Source organism: Plectropomus leopardus, chromosome 12 (assembly GCF_008729295.1).
Source record: "Plectropomus leopardus isolate mb chromosome 12, YSFRI_Pleo_2.0, whole genome shotgun sequence".
NCBI classification, from domain to species: Eukaryota; Metazoa; Chordata; class Actinopteri; order Perciformes; family Serranidae; genus Plectropomus; species Plectropomus leopardus.
In genome coordinates, this window is record NC_056474.1 from 22,419,177 (window position 1) to 22,433,990 (window position 14,814).

Here is a 14,814-nt window from a genome sequence, read left to right on the forward strand (position 1 = left end):
TTAATGATTATTTTTAAAAAATAAGGAAAACCTGATTGCAGTGATCCAGAGCTGCCATTTTGAATGAGTCCGTGTCCTTTTGGCGGAGCGGAACCAAACAGCGGAACCCGGACGTTATCCATGTCAACACCTACTGGTGTGTTCTGCTTTTCAAACCAGGAAGATGGATCTGCTGTCGAACAAATGGGTCGTTAATTTGCTTGTTTGTTGGCTTTTCATCGGTAAGTTGTATTCTAACAACACCTAATTTGAACGCCCACCTGTTTGTGAATAAGCGGAGTGTGTTTCTTTATCAGACGGTTAGCTGGTTGTACTTCTTTGTGCTCGGAGCTAGCCGACTGCTAGCTTAGTCAGCGTTAGCAAAAGCTGCCCCGTTGGGCTTTAATCTCCATTGCCGGGTATTTTAATACGAGCTTTACAATTGGTTTCAGCGTTGCCACAATTCTGGGGTGCCATCTCCATCAACTGAGAATTTAGATATGAGTCTAGGCCTCTTTTTATACGTATTTTTTTTACGGATTTTCTCTGAGACAGTCACAGAGTTGGTCTTCATATGAACAACCCAGCATCAGCGTGACTGCTCGTGATTCCCCCGCCGCGGCCGCCCGCAGCCCGGGGGGATTAAATGCTAGAATGTCATGCCAAATTACACAATAATCTTTTGCTTTTTCTAACTTTGATTTGATTGTCACGATCACACAATGTAAGTGAAGCACAAATGAAATCACTTTCTGTGGCGTCCCGGTAAATTCCGCACACAGGTGATTCACCACAATAGTGCTGTATTTTGATTAAAATGGGGGTTTAACTGTACGTTTAAAGCTTCTGCTGTGGTGTAACTTTGTGAACCAACAGGTGAACAAAGCGGGAAATCTCAACTTGTTTTGCAAAACACTAAATGTTTGCTTGTTGGAGGAAGTTATTGTAAGCAAGGAGCTCCGGCTCACAGTATACAAAGTAAGTAAACTGAACAAAAACGGAATTGCAACACTTGTTTTTGCTCCTTTTTTCACAGGTTGAAGTTAAAGATCCAAGACCTATTTCATGCACTCAATAGATATTTTTCTCTCAAATTTTGGTATTAATTTTGTTAAAATTTGTGTTAGGGAGCACTTCTGCTTTTCCAAAATAATCTACCTGACAGGTGTGGTACATCAAGATTAGGGGTCGATCGATATTGTTTGTTCAGGGCTGATACTGATACTGATTTTTAGTAGTTAATGAGACCGATATGCATTGACAATAAAAATGAAATATATAAAAATATAAATGGAATATATCGAACTTTAATGCAAAACTTTGTAACTGGTCTCACACATTGATTACGATGACAAACTGCTCGTCAAGTGAAGACGATGAGGATGATGAGCATGCAGATGATCCTTTGTGAGATGGTTTCTGACAGTTTTTGCCAAAATTCTTTGGTTTTGCAAATCAGTTATGCATCAGCTGTTAGGGTTGCTGGTCTCAGGTGAAGGTACTGGAAGTGGAAGTCCTGAGCTGGTACTGTTACATGTGGTCTGCGGTCTGGTTGGATGTACTGCCAAATTCAGGGAAACGTATCTATTCATATCAATTAAGTGCATTTAAAAAGTCTTGGCTCTTTAACTTAAACCTGTGAAAAATGGGAGCAAAAATAAAAGTGTTGCGTTGAAATTTTTGTTCAGTGTCTGAACAAAAATATTTTTAATTTAAATGCTAGCATTTTGAACCTGTGATGTGCTCTTCAGAGACGACCAAACGTCAGCTGCCGTTATGCAAGTGTGTTTATATTAAAAAAAATTGGTCTCAAATCCAAAATAAGGAATGTACTTTTGTTAGTGAGAGTTAAAGGCTGTGACTTTCATTGCTGGTTCTGTAAACAGTTCAAACCAATTCATTTGTGTCAAAATTCTGTTTTCTGTTTTGTGTAAGACAGAAAAAAAGAAGACAGACGGCTTTTACCTGTTGTGGTAAAAGCTATGCCTGCTGTTTATTGCTCCCCCTGTGCTGCTGTTAAAGAGCTTTCTCCCTTGCAGGTGTCAGCTGTAATTCAGTGGAAAAGAAGATCTATGTGCATCTCAATAACACTGTGCCGTGTGTGCGACTGCTCAATGCAACACATCAAATAGGCTGCCAGTGTGAGTAAAGCAACAGATTAAAATGATGCTAAGCACTAAAAATACTTGTGCAGTTTTCACTTCCTAACTGTAGAACGTGGGTCCTTGTGGCCTTAAAGTGTCTAACTTTCACTTTTGCAGTGCTTACTACACAGTCTACTAAAAACAGTATTTTCAGTGTTTGTGTGGTTGCTTCAGGCGGTTTGAGTTTTGAAACCTACAAATCAATTTTGTGGCTTTTAGCATCAGAGCTGAATTTTTAGAATAAGACAAAAGCACATCAGTGACAGATAAACCAGACATTTTGATTGAATGATATCTGTTAGATTGAAATGTATTGCTGTCATATTGCAAAAGCTCTAGTTCTAGTTACTAGCTCTAGCTCTAGTAAAGAAGAAGAGGTCTGGTGGACCCTCAGTGATAGATTAGCTTTAAGGCCATCGCTATCTAATACGCCTGTTGTACCTCATATTATAGATGCCAATGTTTAATTTCTTCTTTCGGATTTCAGCCCATTTGTCAGGTAATGTTGGCGTGCTCCACGTGCTCGAGTCAGAGGAAAACTTGGACTGGGTCCTGCGTACTGGACCCAATCCTCCTTATGTGGTTATCCTGGAGTCACTGCTCTTTACCAGGTAATCTCAACATGTCTCACTGCACAGAAGGAGTATCCACAGTAGTTCCTCATGAGAGTAAGGGCCAGGGTTAAGCCAGGGTCTTACCTTTTCGAAAATAAAAGTGTATAAAGGTTCAATAATAGTGAAAATAAGTGTAAGTAGTTCAGTAATTAGCATTTCTTTCAGTTATGTCACATTTTTTCTATTTAGAGTAGCAGATGGGGAAGAAGTTAGAACATGAGGACATGGCAGTAACACCCAATCAGTCTCAAGCTGCTAGCAACAGAGGTGCACAGCACATTTAATTTGAGGAATTCTTCCTGTCTAACCCTGAGGAAAGAAACCTGAACCACATTTCAAACCCATGTCTGACCTGTATTTGTACCCGTATCGTTTCCACTGCCCCGTGCCGTCTGTCTGCCCGTCAGGTCCATCATGATGAAGTTGAAGAACGGCTCCGGCAGGGTGGCTGGCGTCGCTGTCGTGGCGCCAAACACGAACCCGCTCGAGGGCTTCTCTCCACACACCACCTGCCCCAACGAGAACACAGGTGGGCGAGGGCCAGCTTGCCGAGACTTGTCACTCAGATTTACACCAGTTACAGAAATGAATTGTAGTTTTATGATCCTCAGAAGGCACGGCACATGAAATTACAAGCTGTAGTGAGTTCAGTTTTTATGTGCTATAAACAGTTTCTGCAACATTGTAGTGTGACCAAAGTTACTTCTTAACTGCAAGAATAACCTCAGACATACAGGGCAAAAGGTTATAGAGGTTCTTTGTTATACAGTGTTCAATAAAAAAGGATGTAAATAGAGCTGCAAAGTGAGAGGAATCCCTGGTTCTGGAAGTTTTTTTTTTCAATTCTGTAATCCCATTTAAACTTTTCTTTAGATATTTTAAAAGAACTGTGAGTAAAATCCAGGGGAATTTTAGTGAGGACAATTGCAGATTGCAGCCAGCTGAAACTTTCCCCGATTAGAATTCCTTCAAGGTTCATTGTTTTTGTGGGGAGACAAATTATCTGCAGAGGTCTCCTCCTCTGTAAAACCAATGGACCTGGTGCTTTAAACTGGCAAAAACACTGAATAAAGCAGTTTCGCGTAAAAAAAAAAACAAAAAAAAAAAACTATCCAGAGTCTGTCAGTGTCTGGTTTGTCCATTCTGGGCTACTGTAGAGAGTTGGCAATGCAACCTATAAACAACTCTTTCTAAGGTAATGAAAACATAGTTCTTATTTTCAGGTGGTTATAATAATTTTTTTAAAAAAGCATATTATATTCAATGTCCGCCAGTATATCCCTAAATCCTACACACTCGACCTTTAATTTTCAATCATTTTAAGTTGTGAGCGTCCGTTTTAATTATTTCAAGTTAATTGTTTGTCAGTTTGGTACCCATGAGCTTCTGCCTCCATTGCTATGGAGAAGAAGTCCCTCAGATCTGCAGCATATTCAGAATGCTTTGTTGTTTAATATGTGAACAAAATTCAACACCATTTTTGCTGAATTATTCCAAAAATTGACCCAGAATTCCAAACTGAGTCGATTTCAACTGCAGATTTTGTTGTCAGTTGTCACAACACTACCCTTTTATCCTTTTTGCCGTTTTTCTTGCCGTGCCTGAACAGAATTTTAAGCCTGTTGATTGGACACTTCATGCTGAAACGCACTTCAGGACTCACAGTTACCTTCTCCTCTGGAGTTTTATGTACACTGGCTTATAACCACTATTGATCAGATGTTTTCTGATGCAGCTGTGCTGACGGTTCAGTGTCATGTCCATCATAGTCGTTGAAAATGTTCCAACTACGTTGTTCATTGAGACAGTGAATGAGACGTTTACTTCCAGAACCACAGCTTTGTAAGCTGCATTTGCACCAATCAACAGATGAAAAAATAACATTTCAGTGCCAAAGAATAAAATATAAAAAAGTACAGTGGTTGCATGTCAGTCAGGTCAATAACTGATGACATTGTTCATGCAGCTCACTTGATGAAATCAGGGAGCTAATAGATGTCTTTAGCTTCCATTTTATTTACAGCACTTTACAGGAATCTATACATGCAATACACACTTCATGAGTGCCTGCTGTAGCACTACTCCCTCTGACCTCACTGTGTTTTCCCTTCAGGCGTGTATACAGACAGCTACGATCCAACCATGGCACACTGTAACGTGACTGTGTGGAACCCTTTGGGAAACGGTCTGTCCTATGAGGAGTACGACTTCCCCATCTTCTCTCTGAAAGACGACAATGACACCCAGGTCATACGGCAGGTAACATGACACGGAAATTTGCAACGAAGCTGATTTATTTTTCTCTTCTCTGTTAGCGCCCTTTTGTTCAATCACTTTGTTCTACAGTTGTCATAAAATGGCTGTCTAATTGCTCTCCATTTGTCTCTGGTGTTTAAGAACAGAAGTCCTCTGCAAACAGTGCAGTTAAAATCAAATCTGATCTGAACTTGTCCCGGCTGTGGCTGTTGATATTGAGATGAGGCATAATGCAAATTAAGCCGTAATAAATGGCACGTAAGATTATCTTCTCTCTAAAGCTAACATGTTGTGGCCCATTATGGTGGGACGATTTGTCAGAACCCACAAATCAGTCGCTGCTTTTCCATAAATGTATGTAACAAAAACAGACAGATCATATTACATAGGTTTTGAATGTCTGCCTCTGATGCAGTGCAAGTGTGCATGCAGAGTGGAGCGAACATTGCTGAGCCGCAGAGCTCAGTGTGCGACTTTCTGTTTTTATCTCAGCTTTCAGTTTCAGCTCACTGATAATGGTGGAGTTCAGACTTTAACTTGCCTGTTAACTCTTTGTTTTGCTCTGCGAAGGTCACTTTTAGTTAGTTTAGTTTCTGAAACTTTTTTAAGACTTTGTCCACTAGCTGAATTTAGTGTTTAGTGTTTTTCACAGTTATTTCTGTGGGTTTAAAATGTTGCAGTTGCTTCGCGTTTCAGAGAAGATGGCAGAATAGACGAGGGAAACTGTTCTGTCAACAGTTTCAGGTTTGATCTCCACATGTCAGAGTGATGAATTAAGTCCCAGACGTGGTAGTTCGAGTGTTCCTGTGCCCAAACCTGCCAGTGTTCCCCACAGCAAGAGTACCAGGCCCAATTATATATGTTTTAACTTGTCCTGGTTACAAACTATCTAATTTTGATAAAAGACTATATTGTTTTTGTGGTTTCGGTGTCTGTTTTTTTTTTTTTTTTTTTTTTTAAAAACACCCACACACACACAAATGTTTTTTCTTCATTCTTAGTGTTACATGGACCACAACCGCGCTGTGAACGGCAGCAATCCTCAGTACCCGCTGTGTGCCATGCAGCTGTACTCTCACATGTCCGCCGTCACCGATACAGCCACCTGCATGAGGAGAAACGACATTAACTTTAGCATCAGCCCAGGTATGTACGCCACACGAATACATATCCGCACACACCAGGTTTACTGGCTCCTCAGATGTTATTTGTTTGCCGTTAAGTCTACAGTAGGAGATCTGGTGGTTCAGCGATTGGAGGAGGAAAAGGATTTAGGTGTAGTGATTCACGTTTCACTTGAATTTCACACACAGAAGAAGAACTTTTCATAATTTGCGCAAATAAATATTTTCACCATTTTACAAATCCTCGGTGAGATCCTATCTTGAGTTTGCAGATCGGTCCGGTGTCCTTCTAAATTAAAATATATTTAAAAAAATCGAGAAAGTTCAGAGAAAAGGTACTACATTAATTCCAGGTCTGAAACAGATGTCATATGAGGAGAGGTTAAAAAAAATGCACATTAGTAGGTATGATTTAAAAATGACTTCCACTAAGGCTTGTCTCTTAAAAACAGAAAAAAAAACCTCTTCACACTTAATGCAGTAAAAGCATGAAATGAGCTTCCAGAGGACATAGTGCTGGCCCCTTCAGTTAACGCTTTAAAAAATGTATAGGATAAATTGTTATTATATTTTTGTATAATTTTAGAGCTAATTTGTGATTATTTTTGTAATTTTTGTATGTATGTTGTGATTTTGAGTGGTTGTTTGGTTTGTTTGTTGTAGTTGGTGAGTCTTGTGTGGAGAATTTATGTCGTGTGCCAGAAAAATTTAATTAAACTTACTTAAATCAAAATAAAATTTTGGCAGGAATAAAAAAAATAAGAGTCAGTGATTGAAAGGGTTTTTTGTTTTTTTGGACCATTTCTAACCTGAATCCACATTGGGTCTTGTTCTGTGTCTCCCTTCAGAGATGGTTTGTGATCCACTGGGGGACTATAATGTTTGGGGCTCCACCAGGCCCATCAACACAACAGCCAAGGGCCACAAGATGTGGGAGAGTGTGGTCATAGCAGCAGCCAGGGTGAGTTATGGGAAAAGACTTTCTTCCTCTTAACTTTTGGACCATACCATTGTTTCACCATAGTGCATTTGTCAGTTATTAGCACGAGAGTTCACGAACACCGCTGACATTTCTTCAGCCAGTATCTGCAGTGATCTCACTCACTTTGAAAGCCTTCCAGTATAAAAGCCGAGTCCAAGCTCATATGACCCAGCTTTGTGATGTATGCCATGTGATGTAACTGTTACAGTTCTTCTTACTGGCATTGTTTCTGTGCTTTGCTTCTTGCGTAAATATTTTCCCTGCTTTATGTAGTTGAGAACAAGAGAACAAAAAGGCCTGAATGAAGTGACGATAAGATGGAAAAGCAAAAATCTGCTTTTTTACCTCATTGTAAATTAGATGTATTTGTTTTTTTAGGCTGTTGGTCAGACATAACAAGATAAGAAAGATAAACTTTTAATTTTTTTCACTGTTTTCTGGCATTTTAACTAAGATACTAAAAAAGAATGCATTACGCTGCCGGTAAACATAAATACAGGCCGCTTTTCCTCATAGTTTGATGTCACGTTTTGATTTATGCTGTGATTATAAATAGATCATTGAAGTTGAACTGCTTATCTAGATCTGGTGTCTGTTTGATGGATGTCCTCTCCTCCTCCTCTACAGTTGGACAGCAGGTCCTTTTTCTTTGAAGTTGCTCCAGGAGTGGAGAGTGGAGTCTCTGGGTTTGTCACTCTGCTGGCAGCTGCTCACGCTCTGCGAAATGCCACCCAGGAGGCCCCACCCAACCGCACCATCTTCTATACCTTCTTTCAAGGGGTCAGTCATTACCTCGTCACTGTTTGCTCGTTGTGCTTGAAGAACATACTAAATTTTAATGGCGTACTATCAACTGTGCTCGTGTTTTCACACACGTTTGTCTTTAGGAAACCTTTGACTACATTGGCAGTTCGAGGATGGTGTATGATATGGAGAACAGCAACTTTGCGGTGGACCTGGACAATGTTCACTCAGTGCTGGAGATAGGACAGGTGTGTATTGTAGACTTTTGCAGTAACCCACTGTGTTCTATATGCACCAACCTGCACAGACAGCCAGATTTTAAGGTAATTCTCAAAGAGACATTTAAGAAAAGAATGAAATGCAAAGCAAGGTGCTGCTTGCAATTTTTTCAGTACTAACACAGCAATGCTTTACCTGAGTTTGGGATACCAGTTTGCAGGTAGCAAAACAATGTCTATATTTGAAAAAAATGTGATTCAAATTAGGATACATCTTAACAAAAAATAAACAAATAAGACTACTAATCTAATCAGTCAACATTATGTACTTGACCGTTTTTAATACAATTTGGTTGACTTAAGAAAGTATTGAGGTCTGATGTGCAACCCTACTTTAAACAGTTAAAGGGATGCTTGTCAAACATGACTATTTAATTAACTACAAAAAATCATGTTTTACATTATTACCACATTTTAAATAAAATGTATGTCATGTCAGACATGTCGATGATAAAAATAATAGTTGCACCATATATCCTTTACACTGTAAACAAAATCAGTGAAGAAATATTTTGGGCTTAATGTTATAAGATGTGCATTATGTTAATGTGTATGTGCAGAGCTTTGGAGTAACGGAATACACGTAACGGTGTTACATATTTAAAATACAAAATAAGTGTAACTGTATTTCATTACATTTTAATTTGGTGGTATTCTTAATGTATTGCTGTTTTTGAATATGGATCATTTGAAGGGATTACTTCATTTCATGAGGCTTGCATTTCCAAAAATTTTTTTTATAAAAGTGCCACAGTTTGTGCACATGCAGTGCACCTGCCACCCAACAATGGGAGAGGAAATGCACAGCCAAGACACTTCCAGGAATGTGCATTAAAATATAAGAACCGGACAAATAAGATCAGCAAGACGATTCTCCTGTACTGCAAAAATAATTCTATTATTGTATTCAAATCCAAAGCATTTAGATTATGTTTTTTAGTTTGAGGAATCTAACTGACCCTGCCCTCTCTGCATATGTGTGTGTAGTATATCAGTGATAATATAATAATGTTCACCACAGGTGGGACTTCGCGCTGACTCCAGGTTGTGGCTTCACTCTGATCCTGTATCGAGGAAGAACAGCAGTGTCAATGAAGAGGTTTGTATCCGTGTATATTTGAAGAGCTTCCTCTTTTCTCATACATCACCACTCCATCACCACGAGACACGAGCAATGGTCCTGGTGGGAGAAAATTAAAACTGGCAGCATAATGTATCTAAATGTACCTTTTAAAGAGGTGTAGCGCTTAAACTTTGAATGATTCATCAGATAAACTTTATTGATCCCACACAGGGAAAGAGATGAGAGAGAGGTCAGCTACAACTAGAATACTATACACGTTGTAAGAATAAACAGTAGAAAAAATGAAAATAAAGCTAGAGGGCTTATTCTTGAATCATAATTTAAGTAATACAGTTGGTGAACATAAATTAGAGGCTAATGAAGCTGAAATTAATTTAGATGAAATTCAAGTAAAAGTGAAATTTTAATAATATAGATAATAATTTATCACTGCTTTTTAAATTTCTTAAAACATTGTTAAACTTTTAAGTCTGTTTGGATTTTATTTTAATTCATTTTTTTTATATTAAAAATTTTGTTTTATTGCCATCTTTTTTTTAAAGATTTTTTAATATTATTTTATTTTATTTTATTTTTATTATTTTATTATTATTATTATTATAATCTTTGAATTCTGCCTTCCACAATCTGAACAAAAAGAAGGTATTTTCAGATTGTGGAAGGCAGAATTCAAAGATTTCTAACTTGATGATTAACTGTAAAACCCACCATGAATTTCACTTTTGGATAAACATTCAAAAGCAGACTCTGATATAAAAGCAGAACTGTGATAGAAAATAAATGAGCCCACACTGTTTGTATTATTATATGTGTAACATTTATTTTTTTCCTTCAATATTCTGTTTCAGGTGAGGAAGCTCATTGAAAACTTGCAGTTGGCTGCCACAAATTTAAGCGTCTCAGTGAGCGAGCCCAGTTTCTCTCAGCCGCTCCCGCCCTCGTCTTTCCAACGTTTCCTGCGAGTTCGCCCATTCCCCGGTATTGTAATCGAGGATCATCAGTCTGCTTTCACCAACAGGTGAGTCACCATCATTACGTACAATAACATTTAATTACAGTCATGTTATCTGTGCCGCCTCCAGGAGTTGACAAGTTGTGTAAATTATTTTCCTGTTGTGTGTGCAGGTTCTATGAGAGTATGTACGATAATGCAGAATACCTGAACATATCGTACCCACCAAATCTGTCTCCGGAGGAGCAGCTAGATCATCTCACTGACACTGCAAAGGTATCGCTTTTAATCACCAATACTGACTGTGTCTATGTGCTCTTAAATCAGCTCTGCAAAGCCAGTCCACAGCTTAGCTGCACTTACTCTTACGAGACAAATATAATATCGAGTAAAGGGATGATCAAAAGGTTTCTTTTTTTTGCTCTGATATCAACCAGAAGCCTTCGATATCTGATAAGATGGATGAAACATGTTGTTGCAGAGCCTTTCTACATTATAATAATCCTAATATTCATTTGATCTCTGACACCTGCTTTAAATAGTTGTTTTCTGTGTTTGGGAGTCGTCAGCAGCCAGTAGTTGTGTCATCTTCTGAACACTTTCTCACGGTTTGCTGACTTCAGTCGATTCTAAATGAACAAGTCAAAACCTGTGAGGCAGTATTTAAGCTGTCTTCACTCTGCCACTGTTTAATTTACTGTTGAGAGTTTCACACAGATGTTGTTGGGAAACAGCTAATAAAGATTTTTGCATTTGTCTTTATTCGTCTTTCAGGCTCTGACTGAGGTGGCCACCACAGTGGCCCGCGCTCTGTACGTGCAGGCAGGAGGAGCTCAAACCCAGCTGAGCAGCATCAACGCAGACCCTCAAATAGTAAGATTTCACTTCATGTTTCAAGCAATCCAGCTATCTTATCTATGAGGTCTCTATTCCTACAGTATATATATCTGGCCCTTTCCCACCCGAAGAATATTTCTGCACTTCGTCCCTCTCTTATCTGCTCGACTCAGCTGCTGTGCATGAATGTTTGCATATCTGAGAAGCCTTAAAACATCTGTTGTTACTTTTTCTAAAAATTGTCAGAGAAATATGTTGTATTTAGGAGTTTTAACTAGCAAAGACCCTGTTTTAACTCTCACCTGCATACTGCGTCCCAGACACACCAAACCGACATCAAATAAGTAGAGGCGACAAAGACCGACCTTGTATTCGCCCTCACGTTGCCTGCATCTCAACCAAAAAGTTGCCCTTTAATACATCGCAAAGACTACAGCCAATGGCCACATACATCCTGCACCTGCGTGAGAGGAATAACTCTCTGTACCAGCAGACGGCGTTCATTTGTATTTGTCGAAGAAGGAAGCACATTAACAACAGCGTCTGATGTCAAAAGAACAAATGATATTTACCAGGGGTCGACAGATTATCGGCCTGGCCGATTATTGTGGGCCAATATCTGGCTTTTTGCTGATAATCTGTATCGGAATTTATTTTAATGATCACTGATGAAATTAAAAAGTGCAAAGAAAGTGTCAGCATGGGAGGAACTTTTTGTTTGTAAAACCTCAGAGAGCTATTTTTATTTATTTTTTTATTTAAATTTTCACTTGACCATATAAAAAAAATACAGGGAACTTGCTGTATATGATGTATAACATTTCAGTTTTGATTAAGCATATGCTAAAGTCATTCAAACAAAATTTTGTGTTGCAGTTTGTCGTATTCCAAATTCTAAATATTGACGATTTTCCTTGTCGGCCTAACTGTTTTCTCTCCGTCAGGTGACTCGGATGCTGTACGGTTTCCTTGTTAGGTCAAATAACTCCTGGTTCCAACAACTCGTCCCCTCTGACCTCAACAGCCATCTGAGTAAGTTGGAATCAAAGCTGATCCTTTTTTGTCTGTTATTTATACTGGACTCACACAAAGGTGGCAGAAAATCGATTTAAATTCAAAGTCAGCCACGTTGAATCCTCCTTATGTTCAGAGGTGAATTTGTGGTAACTACATTATTTCCACACACAAGACTGAAGCTCATTTGTCGTCTGTATATCAGCTGACAAGCCCACAAACTTCTACGTTGGTGTGACTCAGCAATCCAGCGTACCGACCCTTCTGGTCCAGCACCTGCTGGCCAACCTGACCGGCATCACCGTCAACATCAGCAAGGAAAACTGCCAGAACCAGAGAATGGATGAGAACGACAAGGAGAGCAAACATGTAAGGCCTTTAGCAGTCTTCCTTCAGCCTTCAAGATTGTTTGTTTTGTTGGCAAAATCAAAAAAACATTCAATTTACTGTAACTCTGAGCAGAGAGAAGCAGCAGGTCACCAGATGTGAGACACTGAGACCAGTATATATTCGGTATTTTTGCTTGAAAAATCATTTAAACAACAGTTAAATAGATCATCATTCTTTAGATTGACTGAATTCATTCACTTAAAGTTTTCGCACAAGAAATTTTAAATTTTAAAAATGTTTTATAGAAGATATAAATATAGTGGATAAATATGGAATAAAAGTACATTAGGAATTTTATTTTGACTGCAGCATCTGCATTTGCCTTTTACACGTTTTTAAAAGAAATAGTATTTATTCCCCACCACCATTACTCTCTGCTTCCTCCCTCAGATGTACTCGTACATGTGGGTTCAAGGCGCGGCGCCTCTCAACAGCACAAAGAGGGAGGGTTACTGCGTACGCTCCACGGTTCGTCTCACCAAAGCGCTGTCCCCAGCCTTCGACCTGCGGGAGTTCACCTCCAAAGATTATTCAACATGGACAGAGTCCCGGTGGAAGTCCATCAAAGGACGCATATTCCTGGTGGCGAGTCACGAACTGGAGGTAAACTTTCCCATCACTCCTCAGAGTCAAAGACAGCACGTCTGATGCAGATATTAAAGGAATACTTAACCTCCAAAATGAACATTTGTACAAATTTTCTAAAGTCTTAGTGTTCTTTTGACTCCTTTAGATGTTGACGCTGGGCGTGGGTGTCGGCGTGCTGCTAACATCCCTGCTGCTGACGTACATCATGAGTTCAAAGGCCGACATACTCTTCAGCTCAGGGCGGGAGCCCGCCAATGCCACCTACTGATCCAGACTACAGCAACACCAGCCCACGACCACTACTACTACAACTACTACTACTACTACTTTCTATCCCAAGCAGACATGGACAGGGTCTTTTCTTTAAAACACAACACAAGTAGGTACACAGACAGGTTTAGACACAGACACTGGGGAGGGGGGGGTATTTTTAGACAACGACGACGATGACTCCATGTTTATGGACTCCCTCAGGTGAGGCGTGACATGAGGACTGGACCGGACTGGATTGGCCTGGATGGATCTGGACTCATCAGGGTCAGAAGACACTGCTCAGGCACTAGCAGGCCCTGTCACTGGAAAAGATGTTTATATTTTGTTTGTTTTAGGTTTTTTTGTTTTCCCTTTTTATTGTTAAAGAATGTTTTGTTTACTGTGTCGTGGGATAGGCACTAAACATGGAGCATTATTTTGAGTGTGTGAGTATGATTGTGAATATGTAAAATGTGACAGAGACTGTGAGCAATTGACTGGGGGATTCAGTGTGTACGGACAGGTGTGTGTGTTAGTGTGTGTGTGTGGGCGTTGTATGAGGATTGCAATGGTATGTGCAATACTGTAGCTGTCTTCTCTGTCATTATTCTAGTTAACTTATCAATCAGTTCTAATAAGAAGAAACCACTTTTTGAGTCAATGAACAAGTAGTTAAATTTAAGCTTTTTGCAAAATCTGGAAATGTGCAGTTAAGTATTTTGATAAGTTTTAGGCCCTGGGATGTTGACAACAATCCTAAATATTTATATTTTTCAGTCCCATTACACATATAACTACACATGTATGTAGTTGTAGACCCACTGCAATTTCACATATTGTGATATCTGTGTGGAGAAGAAGAATTTCCCAAGGAGTCTGGCATTGCTGACAGCTCTTTATTTCATATCGATCAGCTGCCAAAAATTGTTTTAAAAAATGTAGTCAGAAAATCTTTTGTTTTGACACTAAAAAATGCGCTGGTACTCTGGCTGTGCACTCTTTTTGGTTCGTACCTTTTTCACAAGGTTTCCTTTAATGATAACCTCTGAAAAATTGTGACAACACGTGAGAAGGTTTTATTTTGTTGTAACGTAATGGCTGGAATCAATGACCAATTGTGATGCCTTGATGAAGAAATAAACATTGCTTCTTTTCCAGTTTTTCTGTCATTGTCACCAGACTGTTGAATATAATTGATGTTCTGGCCTGGCCCACATCTTTGAAGTTGATTAAAATCACCAGCTGCTGTGAAAATTTCATCTGGTGACGAGGTGATGTTGCTGCTGGTGGCATCATTCAATTCCTGCAATGCATTTTTTGAATTTGCATCAGAGTCTTGTGTCCTTATGGCTCCCAACAAGATCTGCCCATCTCATACAATAACTTGATCTGGGTTGTTAGGAGTTAACCATGTCTCTGTAAAGATGTGCGCAGAGCAGGCTCTGATTTCCCATTGCTTAGTGAGCCTCAGTCGCATCTCATCCACTTTATTCTCCTGTGAGCGGACATTAGCCAGAAGAAGGCCTTGGCAGAGGAACAGCTCCCAGTCCAAGTCGGGTCAGCCTCACCCTGATGC

The 14,814-nt window shown here is 39.4% G+C and overlaps 1 protein-coding gene across 1 annotated transcript; it reads left to right on the top strand.

Annotated features, from left to right (window-relative positions):
- The first annotated feature begins 118 nt into the window (after positions 1-118).
- Positions 119-13,780, top strand: ncstn (nicastrin). The gene is made up of 17 exons (XM_042498493.1): positions 119-221; positions 2,019-2,120; positions 2,611-2,734; positions 3,145-3,266; positions 4,851-4,996; positions 5,995-6,139; positions 6,966-7,078; positions 7,727-7,879; positions 7,987-8,091; positions 9,143-9,220; positions 10,054-10,223; positions 10,331-10,433; positions 10,932-11,030; positions 11,939-12,026; positions 12,214-12,377; positions 12,789-13,001; positions 13,132-13,780. The coding sequence occupies exons 1-17, from the start codon at positions 164-166 to the stop codon at positions 13,252-13,254; spliced, it is 2,106 nt and encodes a 701-aa protein (XP_042354427.1). The 5' UTR covers positions 119-163; the 3' UTR covers positions 13,255-13,780.
- Positions 13,781-14,814: the final 1,034 nt, after the last annotated feature.